Source organism: Erigeron canadensis, chromosome 7 (genome assembly GCF_010389155.1).
Source record: "Erigeron canadensis isolate Cc75 chromosome 7, C_canadensis_v1, whole genome shotgun sequence".
Taxonomy (NCBI): domain Eukaryota; kingdom Viridiplantae; phylum Streptophyta; class Magnoliopsida; order Asterales; family Asteraceae; genus Erigeron; species Erigeron canadensis.
The window spans coordinates 28,193,712-28,211,190 of record NC_057767.1 but is presented as its reverse complement, the minus strand read 5'-3'; the positions used below and the strand labels follow the sequence as shown (position 1 = coordinate 28,211,190).

The 17,479-nt window shown below is 35.3% G+C and overlaps 1 protein-coding gene across 2 annotated transcripts; it reads right to left on the bottom strand.

The window, feature by feature from the left end:
- Positions 1-5,447: 5,447 nt before the first annotated feature.
- On the bottom strand, positions 5,448-16,833 carry LOC122608207 (AT-rich interactive domain-containing protein 1-like). 2 transcript variants are annotated; one of them, XM_043781295.1, is made up of 3 exons: positions 16,647-16,833; positions 15,159-15,722; positions 5,448-5,666 (listed from the first exon to the last, which is right to left on the bottom strand). In XM_043781295.1, exons 2-3 carry the CDS (start codon positions 15,637-15,639, stop codon positions 5,638-5,640), a joined length of 510 nt encoding a protein of 169 aa, XP_043637230.1. In that variant the 5' UTR covers positions 15,640-15,722; positions 16,647-16,833; the 3' UTR covers positions 5,448-5,637. The 2 variants fall into 2 exon arrangements, with proteins under 2 accessions (XP_043637230.1, XP_043637229.1); XM_043781294.1 differs by lacking the exon at positions 5,448-5,666 and having other exon boundaries at positions 14,799-15,722.
- Positions 16,834-17,479: the final 646 nt, after the last annotated feature.

Genomic DNA, 17,479 nt, shown 5'->3' with positions numbered 1-17,479 from the left:
TTCTACTTCTGATTCCATGAATTGGAAAAGTAGTGATTGTGATAAAAAAAAAAACCGGATAAATATGTTAGTATGTATATATACACCTATATTGTAAATATGTTTTTTTCATTTTCATTATAAGTCCACATAACAAAATTTAATGATGTGGCAGTGGTGATGTGACATTTAACGGAAGGCTGATGTTAAAACTAACGACATTCCCTTTATTGCGATATTATAGAAATGAGATCCTTTTAATATACAAAAATTAAATAGGTTTCTTAATTAGGAATTTTGTGTAAAGAGGTTACATTTTTATAGATTTTTCCCTTGTTATTATGATGTTGCTAAACATCATTGAATCATTGGTTTTGATTATTGAAAACTTTTTATAAAATGGTGATTTTAGCTAATTGTAATTATGTAAAAGATGAAAAATGGATAAAAGGGTGTTGATTGTAGTGGGTTGGACAAGTTCATTCGGATGTATCAAGGTTGAATTAAAGCTTGATTAAGCTAGAAGTACACTTGGTAGAACTATACCTTCTGTTAGTAGCTAATTCATGAAGTTTGACTTCTTGTCAGTCGTGACCACCAAGTTATGACGAAGTTAGAAAGTTGATAGTAATAGCATTTGATTCTTAGATGTTAGTTTTGATGTATATGTGATGTTTGATAGGTGCTAAGGACAATAGAGTCTTCTTTGGTCATATAATTGCTTTGAGATCATGGGAGTGTTATGGAGGTTAAATGAATATTTAACTAAATGATTGTGGATTACATTTGTATAAGAAGTTTCATATAGTCAAGGATATTCTAAATATCACAAGTGAGTTCGGGTTCTTATGGTCTTATTATAGAAATATGAGTACCTTATCATGATTATCATATAAGAATACGATCATGAGTTGAGTTTATAATCATATTATAGACTAATTATGAGTCAAGTATGGCTCCTCATAGTTAGGTATGTTAAGGATCATAAGTTGAGTCGTCTCCTTATGATCGTTTGTGATTATGATTGAATTAGGTCCTCTTAATCACCATGTTATTGTTTTTAGGATCATGTAATGTACACATTGTTTTAGGATGTATAGTGATAAAATATTACGAATAAGAATGTGCGATGGCTTCAATGAATGATGTTCATGTGACTTATGTGCTAGTTTATGATATCTGTTTTATTGCTCATAAGCTCACTTAGCGTTATGCTTACCCTTTTTATGTAATGTTTTATTAGGTAGTTCAAACCAGAGTTGCATGGACGTAATTATCCTTTTTGCGTGTTTTTTTAAAGACAATAACATAAACATAAAAGCGTAAATGTCTTTACTTTCGCATTAATAATTTTCTAAAACATAATGTTCTAAATCCCACAAAGAAAATAATAATAATAAAAAAAAAGTTAAATTATGAGCAATACCTCTATCATGTTCAAAAGTTGTCACTCCACCCAAACCCAGATTTAATTAATATTTAATCTCATAAATATGTATGGTTTTTCAAGTTGTTTATGATTAATAGGCAAGTTGTTTAACTTCGCATGTTGCCATGGGTATCCGTTTTTGCTTAATAGACAATGGCACAACCACACCCACATGTCTATGTTTATTTCAAAAAATCACGAAAGAAAAGATTTTAACAAAGACGCTTAAAAAATAAACAATTGCAACAAAAAAATTTAAAAAAACGAATAAGATATATCGAAAGCAAATTTTACCAAAAATATAGCTACAAAGATATATTTAAAACATTATGGAAACAAAAGAATACAAAAGAAATATAAAAAGAAAATAAAATATTACTCCCTCCGTCCCGGTCAAAGTCTCTTAATTTGAAAAACACAAAATTTAAGGTAGATTAGATTATTGCTTTCTTTCTTTACCAATTGACAACAATACCCTTAATATATCCTAAATATTAATTTCAATATATAAATACTGTAAACAAATGTGGACCGGTGTATCTTTGACAAGTTTTGTTCAAATAATGCTAAGTGAACTTTTGCACTACTCATCTCAACATTCAGCCAAAAAAGTTGACTTTTTGTAATACTAGCCAATAAAATTTTGGAGCCAAACTCACTCCAATTTATCCGCCCAAGTATTTTTATTCGTAGAATAGCAATTTCAATTGTTCATATACCGCCAAATTGATAATCCAAATTTATCGCCAACCTCATTTTACTTGTAAAGTATTCATTTTAGTTGTGGTCAAACCCATTTGTTTGATGACAGAACACTACTTCAGTAAACTAGCTTTTCTACTCCTTTTCTTTATATTGAATGGATAACCTTATTAACTTAAACACTAAACCCAACTTTACAATTCTGAACGTCAAACCATATATGAAGCGTTATTAGAGCAAAGTAACGACGGGAAACTAAAATATGGCTCTATAAGCGATGTGGCATCACGTTTCTCCATATCTACCCGCACCGCAAGTCGTATATGGCATCGAGCTAGATTTCAAGTCCTTCATGGATATGTAGTCGACATGTCTTCAAAGAAACCATATGTAGTTAGATAAAAAAGGATACAAATCAATTTCGATCAAGTTTCACAAATACCACTACGTCATCAAACCAACATCCGATCAATTGCGAAAGTAATCAACGTTCCAAAATCAACGATGTTTGAGCATGAAAAATGGAGCTCAATCAAATAAAAGATTTAATCAAGAAAATCATCATGATCTCCTCAATACGAGTGCAAACCTAATAAATTTTTGACGAATCTAAGGTGCATGATGATTTTCTCATAAAGATGTATCGATCTATGGAAGATATTAATGATATATGTATTTTTATATAATGATTGATTAATGATGAATGTTGAATGTACTGCTACCGTATATTCTCTGTTGTTACAGAGAATGTTGTAATGAATATATGTGTGAGTTGATTGTGTACAGAATGAGAGAGAATGTATGTGACATCCAAATGATGAGGAGTATTTATAGACTGGCAATTAGGTCATATCTTAATTTGAGCCTGTCAGAAATAGACCTTTACCCTAGTACTCAAAACGACTATCCAAAGAATAGAATGTTCTAGAGTAAATTTGCCAGTGATTTATCATCATGTCACAATAATATGAATGTAACTTTGTAAGCATAGACTTTTTCAAGATGGAGAATTGTATTGGCACCCTCTTCGATCTATGTTAGCTTAAACTTCAACAGAGCCCCACTAAATTAATCTGGGGAGAGTGGGCCCCCTTCTAAGCTTAAGGCTTCGACAAGATAAATAAATATATATATTAACTAATATATATATATACGTATATTGGTCGAGCTCTCCTTTCCATGTCACCCGGCTTTAACATGTTACCTAGGCTTCGACATGTTACCTAGACTTAGACAAGACCAAGTCTGGCCTTGTCACGCCTTGCCTTTCTTTCTTTGCTTTGTCTTTAGAGGAGGGCTCACCAATTTCCACTCCGCCTTGAGAGTCCGATCCTCTCTTTAATTTATGGATATATATATATATTTATAGGAGAAAGATCAAATAAGAAGGTGTGTTAAGGAGAGAAGGGAGAGAAGGTTATATTAACCAATCAGAGTGTGACACGTCGTTTTTTAAAAAAATTGCGCGGTGGCATTTTTGTAAATAAATCAAACTTTTAGTCAGCCTGGGTTCTGGGTCAGCTTGGGTTATGGGTCAGCTTGGGTTATGGGTCAGCTTGGGTGGTCAGCTTGGTTGGTCAGCTTGGGTCAGTTTGGTCAGCCCAGGTTCTGGGTCAGCTTGGTCAACCCTAAGCTAACCCAACCCAACCCCAAGCTGACCCAACCCAACCCCAACCTGACCCAAGCTGATTCAACCTGACACAGACCCAAAGCTGACCCAACGTGACCCAAGTTGACCCAAAACCCATAATCTACATTTGTGTAGATTATGTTTAAATTGTGTCAAGCTAACCCAACCCCAAGCTGACCCAAGCTGACCAGACCCCAAGCTGACCCAAGCTGACCCAAAACCCAAGCTGATGCAACCTGACACAGACCCGAAGCTGACCCAACGTGACCCAAGCTGACCCAAAACCCATAATCTACATTTGTGTAGATTATGTGTAAATTGTGCCAAGCTAACCCAACCCCAACCCCAAGCTGACCCAAGCTGACCCAAAACCCATAATCTACATTTGTGTAGATTATGTGTAAATTGTGTCAAGCTAACCTAACCCCAAGCTGACCCAACCTGACCATACCCCAACCTGACCCAAGCTGATCCAACCCAGAACCCAAGCTGACCCAACCCAGAACCCAAGCTGACCCAAAATCCATAATCAACATTTGTGTAGATTGTGTGTCAAGCTGACCCAACCCTGACCCAGACCCCAAACTGACCCAACCCCAAGCTGACCCAAGCTGACCTAACCTGACCTGACCCCAAGCTGACCCAAACTGACCCAGACCCCACCCCAAGCTGACTTTAGCAATCATCAAATTTCCAAGTCAATATCTATTCTAGATTATATTCTAATTAGTTAAATATTGTATTATAAGATTTTATTTTACAGAATACTAAAAGAAAATACCAAATGTTAAGTAAATCTTTTGGAAACTATATTTTATTTAGAGCAATATATAGTTTGGTTGACTATCATATCACTTGTAAAAATAGTGACAATTTCTTATGAACAAAATTATGACTTTTGGTACTTTTACTCAACCCTTATGTCAATCATCAAGCAGTTAAATCAAAAATTCAAGATACATGATAGAATATATATCATCAATAGCAACATGAATGAGAATCTAAGATTTTACAAGTTTATTCATTACACCATCAACATCAGTATATAAAAGAGCCCAATTATAGCAAAAACAAGGAAAGGTTCAAAATACAATACGACAAATAACAAGTAGAACACATGAGTTTTCTAAACATGACAGCCAGATTATCTTTTTACCAATAGTCTCCATCTTGTCAGATTATATTCTTGACATCTCTTCCTTCTTATACTAACCAAAATATTCTATTGATCATATACACGTTACAAGATAAAGCACCCCATTTCCCATTGTTTCTTTAAGTCGATCGGTTACAAGGAGGCACCATGTTTACAGGACTCTTCCACCCAGGAGACACCTTTCTTGAATCACCAATAAAACCAGTTCAAAACATTCCTCATCACTCTCCTGATCGGCTCCAATCCTCTTATAAATAATCATCCCATTCTCCAGCTCAAATGCACCAAAAACACCATTGCTAAACAATCATTTATAACACTTAAACTCCACCTTACCCTCCCTGTTTTACCCCTGTTCTCAAACCAGAAAAATATAGCCCATCTCACCATAACATCATAAACACTATGACCATGACTTTCAGTTAGCCGCGGTTGTCATTTGTTGAGCTTCGTTACTGTTTTGGGTTCTAGTCTTGAGTCACCAAACGTTTCTGTTAGCTCTCGTAAGTACCTATGTATTCGCTATATCATTCGAGTTTTGTTTTGTTTCTAAATGTGTCATTAAAATCGAACTCGTTTTCTTTGTTCAGTATCATGCGTTTTCAGTCACCGTAACTCAGGAGCTCGTTTCATCTTAGAATTATCCCTACGCTTCTCGATTCCTGTTGCTGTAAGTCTTTTGGCCCTGCTCTCCGATGTAACGATTCAAAAAACTCTTGTCACGATATCGCTTTGTCAATGCTATGAGTAAACTTCAGGAGAAATGGATTCTAAACATGAAATGCTAATTAGAGTTCTAATCTTATAAGCATAATTCAAATGACCTTAAGTAATGAACATGGACAGGGGACGACCTAAAAGACTACATGCTTAAGCCCACATATTAGTTATATATACCTAGCCAAATAATGTTACACATGTTAAATAAATTGATTGACTTAAGAAACCATAGATGAGACTTCTGCTTACATGACCTACTAGTGAACATGTATATAGTGTAAACGTCTTAGGAGGTCCAAGTTTAGAGACATGAAAGGTTAATATATCAATACGAACGAAATTATATAACGACGATCTCATGCCTATTCAATAATTATGGATATCTCGACTTATGTTTAAATTCAAACTTTGAGTTTTAGAGACACTAACAAATTGAAACCGATCCCACTGTTATTACTATGTAATAAGATAATATAGTGCTCTTATCAAACTTGCTGATGGATTATTCACATAGGGTTTATTTGTATAGACACTACTAATATGAGTTCATCAGGAGATTCTAATTATGAATATATAGTGATTATTGGCATATAGGCCTACATATGAAGAATAACTAAAATAATGAAAACCTTATAACTATACTAGTATTATGGGTTTCTTGATTCATACTATAATTTAGATTTTGAGCTTTACAAATAAATAAACTTGGCGTTGGTAATATGGACAGTAATGTAAAATGGATAGAATTTAAGTGACCTTTTGACTTATAAAATCACATGATTTATTTAGGACACACATAATTCTGGAATACTCAACTTCGAATCACCATTTTCTCTATATCAAGCTAAGGTGAGTTCATAGTCCCTTTTAAATATTTCATTTTTTTTGGGTGAGAATACATGCACTTTTATTTATTTTAAGATTGGACACAAGTACTTTATTACTATATATTGCCTGAGTTGTTTCTCATCCTATTAAATCCCTTATTTCAATACCGTCAATTATGGACTTCAGCGCGAATATTTGTGAATAGATCTATTGGGTTTGACACCTCCACCCGAGTTAGTAGCGCTAACTTGATCGGCATGATCAAACGGGTGCATGATATTTGATTCATAGTACTTGAGGATGAAAGTACTACGCATGGGGTAAATGTAACATCGTTAAGCTTTGGTATTGGGAGCTCAGTGCTATAGTATTATATATATTATGTATATAAAAACCTTGTGATCCATAAGCTATGTTGATATGATAAACCTATGACTCACCAACTTTATGTTGACGTTTTAGCATGTATTTCTCAGGTAACTAGTGTTATGGAATTTCATGGAGTGGAGTAGGAATCTCAAGTATTCAAGAGTCATGTACTAGATAATAAATAAGAACTCTTATGTATTCCCTAGCTACTTTATTGTAAGGTTATGTCTTGAAACGTTGGTATTAATGAATAAAAACGACACGTTTAGTGGTCGTTCTCTTGTACAATTTGTGTCTAACCCAAACTAAGCTGATCCAACTCAGGCTGACCCAACCCACTGAGAGTTGAAGCTGACCAAGCATCACAAAACTTTAAATTATTTACGAAATTGCCACCGCACTTTTTTTTTTATTTAGACACATGACGCGTTCTAATTGGTCAATAGGACCTTCTCTCCCTTCTCTCCTTAACACCCCTTCTTCTAGGATCCTCACCCTATATATATATATATATTAGTTAAATTGTGGAATATAGCTTTATCCAAACTTCCTTCGCTGCCTCTGGTCCTTCTCCTAAGTCTCGACAGGTGTGGGGCCCACTTGTGAAGGCTAGGCTATGACTCCCTTCCCACCTTTAGTCTTCGCCCTTCTCTCTCTTGAATTCCAAAGAGGAGGTCCCGGTTGTGTCCCTCTCTCTCTTCGGCCTTTTCCTCTCCCCCCCTCTCTCTTCCTTTCTTTACTCTTCTTCCTTCCTTAACCGACCCTCTCCTTCTCCTATTTCTTTCCTGGCTTAACCTCGCTCGTCCTCTGTTTTGCTCTCTTTTTCTCGACAGTTTCACCCTTTCTTTCTTAAGGCGCGACATAATATATATATTAAATATATATTGAAATTAAACCTACATCCAAGAACTCTCTTCTTCACTGTCATTTTTGTTTACCTTATATATATAATCTAAGGTTTGTTTTGGTTAGATCTTCACCATACTCATCAAACGGTGCATAGAAGGATAAAAGAAGGTGAACTTCGACCACACACAAATGCTATTAATCCGAATTTGACGGATGGGGATAAAAAAGCAAGGTTATAATTTTGTTAATCTACGATTGCTCCATCTTTATCTACTCCTTCATTTTATGATATGTTTAACGTTATTCACATCGATGAAAAATGGTTTTACATGTCAAAACCGTCAAAACGTTACTATGTTGTATCGGGGGAAGACCAGCCATTAAGAACATGTAAATCAAAATTTTTTTATAACAAAGGTTATGTTTCTAGCGGCCGTTGCACGACCAAGATTTGATGCGTCGGGTAATGAACTTTTTTCGGGGAAGATAGGAATCTTTCCTTTCATAAAACTTGAACCCGCAAAACGTTCGAGTAAGAATCGTGTTGTGGGAACTATGGAGACCAAGCCTATCTTGTCGGTGACTAAAGAAGTAACAAGGTCATGGTTAATTGATAAAGTACTACCGGCTATTAGGGATAAATGGCCATAAGGTCATACGAGTCCAATTTTTATTCAACAAGACAATGCGAACCCACATATAAGTATTGACGATGAAGAGTTTGTTCGAGAAGCATCTCGAGATGGGTTTGATATTCGACTTCGTTTTTAATCTCCAAATAGCCCAGATTTAAATGTGTTAGGTCTCGGGTTTTTTCGAGCGATGGAGTCACTACAAGAACAAGAGGTTTTGGGTTCAATCGATGAGTTGGTTCATGCAGTCCAAACTTCATTTGAAAGTATGTCATCACATGATCTTAACAATGTTTTTTGACTCTACAAACATCTATGAAAGAAATCATGAAGGTGCATGGTAGCAACCATTATCAAACACCACGTATCGGTAAAGGTAGATTGGAACGTCAAGGAGGGTTACCGTTGCAAATCGAGTGTGATAGTAATTTGATCGATGAAGTAGTTTCATGTTTAGCTCAGTAAAGAAATGAAGAAAAAAAAGATGCAGCAATGGAGATATCGTATGATTAGTAGAGTATGTAAAAAGAATAAAAGAAGGAAAATATTTTGTCTTACTCTCTTTATGTCTAAATATTCAAGAATGAATGGTGGAGTTTTTTTTGTCTTGTTTCTTTCCTTATGTGGTCCACCAATATGCTCAGTAACTCCTCAAATTATAAAATATATGTACATACTAATTCAAGAATGAATGGCGGAGTTTTTTTTATTTGTCTTGTTTCTTTCATTATGTGGTCCACTAATATGTTTATTTATGCTAGTTGTGTTTAAGCGTAAACTTGGAAATTTGTTGGTAAATTTTAAAAGTGGACACTTGAAATGAGACAAATAAAAAAGGAAATATGGATACTTCTAATGGGGCGAAAGGAGTACAAAAAACAAAAATCTAAACAAAAGTTACAACTAAGGGTGTAAACGAGTCAAGCCTACTCGTGAAATATTCAAAATCGATTCGTAAAAAGCTCTTTTCGAGTTGAGCTTAAACAAGTTCGAGTCGAATTCGAGCTTAACTATTGACTCGTTTACTAATCGAGCATGAGCTCGAATTTCGAATCCATAACTCGATTCAGCTCGCGAGCCTAAACGAGTTTTCATATATATATATATATACATATTTATTACATTAATCGAGCTTTCATATATACTAATCGAGAACCTAAACGAGTATTTTTCACGAGCCTCTGATAACTAAGCTTAGTTTTGATCACTTACCGAGCTCGAGTCAAGCTCGAACTTGTTTAGTTTTTGTTTGACAAACAAGTCGATCTCGAGTCGAGCTCGAGCTTTCCTAATAAATCATGAGACGAGATTGAGTTTAAATACTAAGGCTCGAACCAACTCGAGCCCGAGCTCCTTAAGCAATCTCGAGCACTGTCAAGTTCGGGCTTGGCTCGTTTAGACCCCCTAGTTACAACAAAAGTTTTAAGAAAATTATTTAATTAATAACTCAAAAACTTATCTACAAAAACTTCAAGGGTATGTATGTAAATTATGGAGGAGGTAAAATGTAAATTCTTTAAAAAGAAAATAATCCAAAAAAGAGTGGGGTAAGAGTAGAATTAGGGACCTCTCCAAAAGGAAGGAAATCCTTAACCATTCCTCCTAATTCAAGTTTATGTATATATTATTATTTGCTACAAGTTGTATTTATATTGAGAAATTATGTAAAGAAAATCAAAATCACTATTTTGGTATCAATAAACGGTATAATAGGTACAAATTCGTCATAATATCATGAGGAGCATAGGGAGGCAAGGGTACTACTATGAAGGACTAGAGTGGGTCACGCCTGTGAATAGTTTTGCAAGTATTTTAAATTGCAGAGTTGATGTTAACTTATTGTAAACTAACAAGTCTTTTTTTGGTTAATGTTCAATATGTCCTTGTCGGTTTCGTTTCTAAATGGGTAAAGATTTGCACTTTGCATAAAATGGGTGATGGCAAGTTTATATGTATTGTATATTTATATATGTATGGAATAAAGTCTTGTGCTTATAGGTTCTCTTGTTCCATGTTTGAAAGATTGGAAGATAATGAAAGTGTAAAAAGTATAAAGTCTTGCGACTTAGTCATATTTTTACCTAAGTTGCCACTTAGTCACTTGTGACGGAGAGGTGACCCGTTTGGCCCATCGAGCCCGAAATTTGGAATAAAAGGCTCAATCACGTCACATATAGTATTTTATTTGATATTTTCTTTAATGGAAGTTTTGATGATTTAAAGTGGATTTTTGGTCAATTTGGGGGTAATTATCTGTTTCGGGAAAAACGTAAGAAATGACTTTTTCAGACCTACTTTGAAGGCGTGTAACTCTCCAATGGTTCAGTCGTAGTAGTGGATTATTGGGGTAGAAAGTAGACTCTTAAGGCTTCATAACGGTATAGGATATGTTCATGTTTGTAAAAGTAGTTCAATTCGGGTCGTAAAACAGCCACGCAGGACTACTTTAATGAGTAACGGCCGCTCAGGACAGGACTGAGGCAGAATTGACTCTGGGCAAGTTTTTGAAAGGCGGTAACTTTGTGTGTCTTTTGTTTTGGTAAAATTTGAAAATATGTATCGGAAGTATGTGATTAGACCTTTTAAAAGACATAAGATTTGCCCAAAATGGATGTGTCTAAGTGGAGTCTGAGTCGCAAAAGGGTCATTGGAGCTATTTGTAAGTATTGCAATTAAGTTAAAACGGTCATAATTTTCAAACAATAACTCCATTTTTGACGTATGAGCTATCCACAAAAAAGGGAAGGAGTCAACTTTCTAGCGTGGTTTTGAAGTCTACATCAAACCGCAGCTGTAGTGATTGTTGGTATGTATGGCTGATTGGCGCTTCAAGGGTCTATGAATGTAGGGACTTTTCGTATACATATACGTATATATCATAAGAATGCATATGTTTATGTTAGTAAAAAAAAAATTTAAAAGGAAGTTTGTTGTTTCATCTGCTTCTACCTCATTTGGTAAATACTTACTCTATATCAAATATGTCAAACTTAGATACTTATTGCCATATTCTTTGGTATTGCATTATTGTCTTAATGTCTAAACAAAGTATACTTGATAAAGTTTTCACACACTCATTATTTGACATGAATTATGAATCAAGGGATCGGATCGTGCAATTATTATCTTCTGATGTCTTAGTGTTAGTATTTTCCAATGTAGCATGTCGCGGCCCAAGGCGATAAGGACCTTCGTCGCTACAACCGTAGCGAGGCTTCCGCGTGGTGATTGCCACACGTATACATGGCGACCACTCTACAAATACCTTAATACCCTACATGTAACAATTTATTTTTGAGTTAATTTCATTACATATCACTATATCACTGGGGTATGTCATTTTTTCATTTTTCGCCCCTCTCGTTTTTCCGTATCATTACATACCCCTAAGGTGACTTTTTGCTTCATTACATACCCCTCCTCTTAACGGACGTTTGTTGCCCTCCGCCAACCTTATCACGTGCATATCACGTGGGGGTACTTCTGTCCATTCCCTTCTAATTTCACTTTATTACATCATTTTAATACATATGAGAAGTTAACTTTAATTTCCACCCAGACATATCTCTCTCTCTCACCCACACTGACAAACACATCTATATCCCAGATATATTGTATATCCAATGCAAACATACATAGAATTCACAGATCTATATCTACATCATCATAACAAAACTTAAAGATGGATTATTAATCAAAAGGTAGGAAGTAAGAGTGGAAGACTTTGGACCAGATTGAAAGGTAAGCTTTTCCGGCCACCACTCCCCGCCGCCTGCTTTGCCGATCATCCCGGTGGTGCCCCCGATTTATTATGCCAAAAAAAGATGGCCGTGGTGGTAGTATTACAATTGAAAGTAGTCAAAAAAGTAATCATATCTATGGGGATTTTTAACATTAATGAGGTGGATGTGCAACCAAGATCTGCCCCGCCACCACCACCAAGATCCGCCCATCACCACCACCAAGATCCGGCAGTTGAAACCGCCGAATATCACCCTTTGTGATCTTATTTTCTTTTCCTTCTGATTTCTTTACTTTTCTAATTTCGGTACCCTTGGTGTTCTAATTGCCAATTGTGGCGGTGGTGTGGTGGTTCTTAGAGGGGGGTGGGGTGGCGGCTCTAGACGAAAGAACGAGGGAAAGGTGGGGCCGGTAAGTGGTTGTTTCCAAAATTTTGTGTTTTAAAGTGATTGGAATGTTTCTATGTTTTGAACATATCATTATGTTTTGCAAAGTAATTGTAATTCTAGATATAAAGGTTTTTTTTTTTTTCCTTGTGAAGGTAATTGGGTTGATTTAGATACATATGTATACAAGTCAATTAAAATTTGGTGGGAGTTTTGTGTAGAAGAAATCATGAATGGCATCATATAGAAAATGTGACAAATTCAAAAAGCAAAGTTAGTAAGATGCCTGGAAATCTTGCGGATGAAAAAGACAGCTTTTGATTCAAGGAAGAAAAGTTTTATTGTGAAAAGACTAAACTCCCCCCCCCCTTATATACACGTGATGAGGCTGACGGGTGGTAACAAACGTCCATTAAGAGGAGGGGTATGTAATGAAGCAAAAAGTCACCATAGAGGTATGTAATGATACGGAAAAACGAAAGGGGCGAAAAATAAAAAAATGGCAAACCCTAGGGATATGTAATGAAATTAGTAGTAGTAGTTAGAATTAGTAGTAGTAGTTAAAATTTAAGACACCACAGTCACATCCAAATGGGCAATATGCGGAGCTCAACCACACATGACTTGAATGAAACCCAGTCTCGAAAATCCCCCAATAATCGACTCCTAGCGCCCTTCCTTCGTCAGCTTGAAAGACATATCAGGAAATAGCTACTTCAACCGAAGAAATTTCTTTAGTAGCGAGAACCCTTCCTACTCGAAAAAAGGTCAGGAAAGAATTAGGATTCGAACACGGGTGGCTTTTCAAAGGTCTTAGACCTTACCATGAGCCACTAACCCATTGGCTACATGTAACAATTAGATACCAAAATATAACATACCATACTACAAGAAAAGACAATTGTTTGTTATTCCAAATCACCAACCGAGAATAGTTTGCGATTCTACGGCACCAAATGTATAATCGGTAGAAAAATTCGGCGAAAAAAAGGGCCTAAACCATATAAAAAAAGGGGCTACAAAAGTTAGAAACCTAACATGTAGTAGTCACTATAGTCGCTGCTTGCTACATGTCACTACACCTCCTACGGCGACGCTTGACGTAACGTGCTCGTTACACGTGTGGTGTGGCGCCTTAGGGATTGCCACACGCTACACCTCGCTCGTAGCGCGTCATTTTAAACCATGCATGATGTACTCTACCTTTACCTCTTGATATAGTTTGAGCATTCTATTATGGATGGGCTCATGTAACAAAACCTAATTTAGCTTGATTTATAACATAAATGGATGAAAACTAGCCAGAGCATAGCTTGTGCTCATTTGACTCATGTAGCCAAAAGTTAGTGAACTCAACTAGCAATATTCATGAAGGTGCACTCAAACCAAAAAGTTTCAACTAGTAAGTAGTTACCATGGCAAACCCTTAGGGGGTGTATGGTACAATGAAATGGAAAGGAAATGAGAAAGATTTCTCATATTTGGTTACAATAGAGATAGGGAAAGAGAATTGAGAAGTGGGAATCGATTCCATTCTCTCAAACTCTCTATAAAATGTAGAGAATTGATGGGAATGAAAATTTTTTATTTTTGTTTTAATGATGTTATATGTATTAAATTTAATTGTTATATATATTTTTTTATTTTTTATATATTCATTCTCTTCTAGTACCAAACGACGGAATCCATTCCCTTTCCAAATTCTCATTCTCTTTCCCACTATATTCATTCTCTATTCTCTATTACATTTTCATTCTCCTTGATTCACTTCTACCAAACACCCCCTTACATCTCAAATTGTGAGGCATAGTAGTCATTCATACACCATTTATGACCAACCTTACCTATGAACTAAAAAAGATATCAACATTGTAAATAGTCTGTTAATAAACTTCAGGAAAAACCTAAGATTAAACCAACAAATTTTGCCTTTAATACATGGTTGCAAGTTTAACCTTTTTGTTGATGTATATGCACTACAAACTTTCTACTTTATTACATAGTTGTATGTTAAACTTTTTTATCTATGTATATCCCCTATCCCCTGCAAACTTTTAATATTCGTACATGTTTCATACGTGGTTAACCAATAGAAGAAATGGTTGATCACGTATAAACCATGTACAAATTTATAAGTTTGTAGAACATATACATAAATAAAAAAGTTTATCGTGCAACCATGACCAAATTTTAGAAGTTTGAAGAGCATATACATCAATAATAACGTTTAACGTGCAAACATGTACAGAAAAGAAAAGTATGTGGTGATCCAGTAATTAAACCTAAAAATCTATCCAAAGTTGCCAACCTTGATCATGGATACCCTTATATGATTCAAAGTCGGAGAAATCTATTTGATTATGAAGGGAACAGGGAAGGAAGAAAAACATTAACAGAGAGATTTACTTATGACACATGAAAATTGAAAACTTCTTAGCTATGTGTTTCTGATTTCACAAAAAAAAAACCCAGATAGACGCAGCCTATCTTCGACCCATTAAATAGCCGACCTTCTTAACTTTAGAAGAAGGCCCTGCACCATCAACTTGAGCCCTCTTTTGTGGCCCTTTGGAACAAGAAATGGTTTTCTCTTCATTATCTCCGTCAACTAATGTACATCCTGACCTAGTTTCTATGCTTATTTGTGTAGGAAGGTATACGTTGAAGTAATAGCTTACTATGCTATTAGATGATTTTGATGGAAAACTTTCCAATGCGATTTGTATAAAATTATTACCTTGCGAACTTGGATTCGTTTTCACAATCCGGGAAAACTTCTGCTGCTCTGATTGCTTCCATAACTTTGCAACAACTTCTCCCATCTCATCAAACTTCCAAATTTGGAAGGCAGGTCCCAGCTCTTTCTGAAGACGGGCTGCTTTCTCGTTGATGTGGCTCTTGACACAAAGGATGGATCCAGGGTTGTAGCACTCACAACGATGAGGTCTCCCTCTCCCGATCACATCGCTTTCGGCTTCTGGTCTTCTATTTTTGTTAGACCAAATTACTGTGCCTGACCATTTTAAGGAGTCTTGATTGTTGAGAGTTTTGTGAGGGTATCTGCTTTGAGGCGGGCCAGTCCACTCAGGCACATCAGCTTGAAACCGCGGTCCAAGCGGGATTACTAACTGTTTATTGTCATCAACAACATAACTTAACCAGTCTCTTGTAGAAGACTTTTTATGTTTCAGAGTTTTAGCCTGTTTTGACGACTTCATGCTTAAAGAATTGCGAAACTTGTCACAACACAATGACTCACAATATAGCCCTTAAAGTGAACTCACTGCTCAAAGATACCCACCTGATTGTATGAAAAGATAATACAAACCTTATTTAGCAATGATGAAGTAAACAATATTGGCAGGTGATGAAACATAATAACAAAACACGGGTTTGCTAAAAATGAACATTTCAGGGAGTCTAGTTATCGAAATCGATATTCACAAACAAGAAATATATTGCATCTACACGCAATATAGTCTAAATGTGACAATGTTTTCACACAACATTTGTATAATTTTGTATCTCCATATTTTGATGCTCAGTTGATAAGTCAAAACAAAACAATGAAGATAAACTGACCGATCAATTATGCTTATAGATTGACACCAATTATTTCCAAAGTGAGACGAGTTATTACTAGATACATGCTTATTCTAACTAAATTAATACTGCATCTAGCAAATCTCCGAGCACCATGAAATTGGTGGAATCTCCATTTAGCCCATATTAGTACAATCCTCTTTTATGAACCTACTACATGGTAGGTAAGTAAGTAACACCAAATGTCGTCTTTTAACGGATTTTCGATCCCAATACCACAACGGTGTATGGGCTAAGGTCGAAAGGGTGATTCCAGGTTTTACCTTAGATAAGTACCTCCGGCTTTGCAAAACATGAAAATAGAACCCTTAACCTTTGTTTTAAGAGAAAATTACTTAATCCAACTTTGACAATCTTATCAAAAATATCTACCAAAATTGTGGTAGCTTTATCAATTCCTTTGATATATTGGTGCATTCCAGAAAGTATCAACCAACAAAAGAAAATAGCCAAAATTTAAAAGTGAAAATGGAAAAGGATGAAAGAAAGATCTTAATAAAATGACAAATAACGTCTAAAAACCAAAAACGAAAATCAAAACTTATAATCTAACAACCATTAATCAGATAACATCATGCCACGAATAAAAGACAGAGGAAGAGATCTCACCCAAAACTCCTACCTATCCAGCCAACGAATAGCAACTTTCAGACCTCCAAAATCAATCTCCACCAATGAAAACGTTGGCCCAGATGCAATGAACCGTCTGTCCAAAATTCAGAAAGATCCAACCGTTCAATCACCCGGAAATGGCAGATTAGTGCTCTTTGGGATTCAAAATCAATTTCATTGTTTTTTTTTTTTTTTTATTCTTGGTATAATCTAACCTAGAAATTATAGGTATATATATATTAGTCTTTTATGGGCCGATTAGATGGGCTTTTCAAGATTATCTTTCTTTATACTTGTATTGGTTTAATAATTCTTTTAACAATTAGATTATAGTTGTTAAAATCAAATCATGAAATTAATTTTTAAACAAAATAATATAAAAATGAGAAGCATTATATTAAAAAGATAACAGAATGGTATTTTTCATTATTCTTATTAGATGATATTAATTTAAAGGCCTTGTTAAGTTAGATGTCTTTGCACAAGCGCATAGACCTCATTCGGTTTATATAATAATGGTGTGGTTGAGTCCAAAGTATATAAAATATATTAATTGAATAACTGTATTTGATAGGTTGATGATTACTTGTAAATTATAGAGGGTGAAGATATTTGTAAGATTGAAGACATAATGTTGTTTTTTAAGAAATTGTAGGTATATTATGTGATAGATAATGTGACAACTAACGACACCAAAGGCTATGATTAACGTTAAACTAGTCTATAGATTGAGATCCGCTAAAGTTTGAACATCTTAAAGGGTGTTTGGTATGATGGAATGGAAATAGGAGAAAGGGAATGGGAAAGACTTCCCTTGTTTGTTTGCGACAAAGAAAAGGAATG